The sequence below is a fragment of the Thermobia domestica genome, chromosome 3 (genome assembly GCF_964235325.1).
Source record: "Thermobia domestica chromosome 3, izTheDome1.hap1.1, whole genome shotgun sequence".
In the NCBI taxonomy this organism is placed as follows: Eukaryota; Metazoa; Arthropoda; class Insecta; order Zygentoma; family Lepismatidae; genus Thermobia; species Thermobia domestica.
In genome coordinates this window covers 347,050,131-347,054,476 of record NC_137456.1, presented here as the reverse complement: position 1 = coordinate 347,054,476, position 4,346 = coordinate 347,050,131, and the positions used below count along the sequence as shown (strand labels likewise).

At 32.9% G+C, this 4,346-nt stretch overlaps 1 protein-coding gene across 7 annotated transcripts in view; it reads right to left on the bottom strand.

The window, feature by feature from the left end:
• Positions 1–972: 972 nt before the first annotated feature.
• The window catches only part of LOC145681280 (serine/threonine-protein kinase DCLK1-like), a 360,318-nt gene continuing 356,944 nt past the window's right edge, over positions 973–4,346 (bottom strand). For 6 of the 7 annotated variants that reach the window (XM_081752902.1, XM_081752899.1, XM_081752903.1 and 3 more), the window contains one exon: positions 973–3,552. In XM_081752902.1, coding sequence (XP_081609028.1) covers positions 3,412–3,552 — 141 coding nt within the window. In that variant the 3' untranslated portion in view covers positions 973–3,411. The remainder of the gene's footprint in view (positions 3,553–4,346) is intronic. The other variant, XR_014130756.1, reaches the window with a different exon arrangement.

The following is a 4,346-nucleotide window of genomic DNA, read 5'->3' as shown; positions in this document are numbered from 1 at the left end:
TAAAATGTTCGTATGTTCTTCAGAATAATTTCTGATACACTATTTTGTGAACCTAAAACTACAGGAGTTTCGTTGATGATGAAAAATATTCCCCTTCTGTGCTTTCTCGATTTGTAGATGTACTTAAATTTAGAAAAGCAGTATTTCAATGCACTTGAAACTAAATGAGCAACTCTAAATAAAGAATCGGTCATAATATCTGCTAATTTAACGATGAAAATATTTTCTAGTTCTTGTCCTTGTTTATCATATCTGTAACATTATACTTGCTTGTGGTTCATTCTGTGTAGCTTTTGATGTATCTTCAGATTTAATATGTTGGAAACAGGGGAGAGGAGAAATGCAAAGCGCCAGGACAGAAGAAGAATACTGAAAATGCATTGTTGGTAGTAGCAATTACTGTTTCTCTGCACATATTTAATATATATAAAATTTCTCTCAATGTACACCCATGTCCAAAATTATTGTCGCATATCTATAACTGCCTCCTTGTAAGAATCTAATTTGATAATGATTTTGCAGGGTACTTTTAATACTGATACCATGTGTATAATCGAAAATGTATATTTGTGGTAAATTTCATAGGAAAAGAATTATAAATACGAAAATTATAATTAGTAAAATAAAATGTTGCTAAATGGACAAGAAAATTTTATTTTCGTTTTATTTTTCTAATTTACTGCTCTTCTGACATGAAATTTTCTACATACATGTCTTTACCTATTATACAGATACTAACATTATAAGAAATACCGGGCGAATTCATTATCAAATTATATTCCTAGAACAACATAATTATAGATATGCGACAATAATTTTGGACATGAGTGTACAAGGTAAGTTCTTAATTTTAGGTTATACGAAGTCACGTTTCTACCAATGCTTCAATATCTTTATATATTTAAACCTTTTCTATGATCACCTGAAGCTGTGGAAACCAGAAAACTCAATAAAAATAAAATTCAACTCAACTTATTCTGAAATTCTTCATTTTTCATAAAGGTTACAGCGAGTAAAATTCATATACATTATTCCGCTAGGGAAATCACAAAGAAAGGACCACTGCAGATAAAGGCAACACACAATGGAAACAAAATTCAATATTACAGACTTCACAAATAGGTAAATAAAAATGTAATAAAACAATTTACCACAAGAATAACACACACACAGTAAATTTCAAACATTATATTGAATCAAATATTCACATCAAATGTCTTTTCTCAAATTTCTAGTAATATACTTTTTATGATTTTTATTGGCGTCTTAATTTACTTTCTGTCAGCTAATAACGAATAGTCGCTATTAAATAATGTAACTTTCAATAAATTCACGGTACTTTCAAATGAAATGTACGTTCTGTAAAGCTGACAGCTGTACCAGCAAGTCCAAGATGGTGGTGTCGCTAATGCTCGCTTAAGTGCAAGAGAGAGTTGTGGATATCTGTCACGGGTTTCAGAAATACTTGAGGAATACGAGAAAGTAGCGCAAAGATGGATCATAGTTCCGTTCAAGCGAACTGCTAACTTTCTAATGTGGCGTTAAGAACAAGAGGCCACGGAAGTATTAAAAGAAGGGGAGGGGCGCATTGATTTTTAGCATAGAAACCTAAGGACTCACGAAACTAGTTCCACGATCACCCTACTGCAACGTTTCGTCAATACGTTAACCATCCCCATCCAGCTCCAAATGTGTTCTCTTATGACTTTCGTGGACACATAATGCTAAAAAATGCTGAAGCAGCGGTCTGCACAGCAACAAGCATACAAAATCGAAGAACTGGTGTACTATTAGAATCTCTGCCTTAATGTTGGCGAAACTTATTTGACAACTGAGCATGTATAGTATCGACATACAATGAATGTATGATGCAGTAAACAAGTGTATTATCGATGTTTGTACTAAGTTTCATTTGAATGTACCTTATTGATGATAGTATTCATATTTTTTTTTTAAAAAAAAGTATTTTTTATGCATATACAACACCACCAATCTATACGTAAGCCCAATAAACAGTACTCAATAAGCTCTGCAGAGAATGAATATACAGAATCAGAAATAACACTTAACAATAACGCATTTGCCATACAGGTTTGAAAATAAATATGAAAAAATATGTAAAAAAATAACATGTGCTACTATGGAACCTGAGAATCAAAGACACTCTTTATTAAATAATACTTCCAATATTGTTATATGATACATTCTATATAATTTCTAGTCCTCTATCAAAGCTTTAAATAATATATTTCTTTTTCTACCTCCTCTCTTCACCACACTTATTATACACCATAATACTTCAGTGGTCACCACATTATAATATATATCGGCAGCTGATTCAATTGCATGTAATTATTTTATTACCCATGTATGTATATATAATAGTAATAATAATAATAATGAAGAATTTGGATTTCTTTGGCATAGATTAAGATTTGGTGACCCTGTAGCTTATTCAGGGCCACCATATTTGAGATTCTCCACTTGCATTTCAGTATTTAAAGCTAGATGTTAAAAAAAAAATGTTACTGGTTAAGAATTAAAATATGGAAATATACGTACAGTTCTTTTTCTAAAAAATTGTACTCGAAATGTTCTTCTAACACAGTTATTGTCACACAAATAATACTTAAAAATTTCAACTTCTTGTTCTTGTCAAGTATTTGGTAGTCACCCTAGTAAAGTTCATTTAACGCCATTATATTAAGGGTATGTATACATATCTATGTGTTACGTTACGTTATAGAGCTACAGTACAATATGTAATCTTTTATTTTGGAGATGAAATCCCATGAAAAAACAGACTAGACTACATGGTCCCAGGTGATATCAGTTTCGATATATACATGCAAATTACACACACACGTACAAAACATACACACTTAACTTCTATAACACATCACTCAGTACTTCACACATACAAGCAAACAAACAGAACTCCTTTGATAGTAAACCCACAAAAATCACTTGTTACCCATTTTTACGCCAGAAAAATGGAGACAAGACAGCAATAATTATAGATGTTGTGTAACTAGCGTATATTTAAGGTAGAAAATAATATATTAACAATATTTATTGGCTTTATAAATATCTACCTCCGCCGCACTATCATCAACCCCGAAGTTAAGTACCATCAACAAAGAAATCATTCCAGCTTAGTCTAAAGGACTACTTTTCATACTTCAGTACTAATACTTTTAAGGCAAGGATTAAGACAACAACTAATTGAGCGAAGTCATTTCATATATTTTGGAAACACCCACGCTGGTCAAAAAGACATTAAGAAAACTTTCACAATTTGATTTATTATTATTTTTCATCAACTTGTTAATCTGGAGGTAGAATGCAAGAGCTGATATGTAATCGTGGACTGCACTACACCTTCTGCCTCCATAAGGACCCTGGATACCATCAGAAGAATTCATCTTTCTCCTCACGAAGGCAAGACAACGGGACTCCAGTCGAGAGGTCGTCGGACATGCCTCGGTGGATAGGCAAATCTTTAATCCGTCGACTGACGAAATAGTGAGGTTCCTTGTCTAGGGCGGTTGACTGAAACGAAGCAAATAAACCACTAATAAATCGTACATTTACAAAATTAGTCATTTACTGGCCTATTACTTTTTACGAAGATATTCCAGCTAACCTTATTATACAAATTAATGCAATTAAAATAATAATAGTACAGTAATATAATATAAGAAAACAAGACTTTAAGTAATATTTACAATACAATTTTTAAATAATTGTGAAAAAAAAGCGTGACGCACGTTTACTAACTACAATAGAACTCTTATTTGGATCAAGACGTAAATTTACTATACACTAAATCTGACTGAATGTAAAAAACTCTCAATTTTTCTACAATACTAACAAAACGTATCATTACTAGTAACTATAAATAACAACTCAATTACTTTTTAAATCTGATAGAAAACCAAATTATCTGTAGCTATTGGTAGAAACCTTCTAAATTTATTGCTGGTCCTCATGTATCCGAAAGGGCATCTCCAGTGATTCCTTACTTTCTTGACCTGTGATACCAGGGTGATATAGGTACGTAGAGAATCGGTAGGCTCTGTAGGTCACGAAAACGTTGGTTTCGGTGTCACAAAGTGAGGTATGTTCCAACAGAAGTCGTAAAACCTATCGACGGTCCCGACAATGTACTCACTTCTCGGGTCACTGTGCTTCACTGGTGAGGCTTCCGGTGGGAATCTTTGGTTCTATCTTCATCTGACCCTGTTGCGTAATTCTATGCTGCATTATTACCCATGAAACTAGCCCCATTATCAAATGGGATCGTCACAAGAAGTGACGAGAACCGCAGATTGCTTACTTATGGG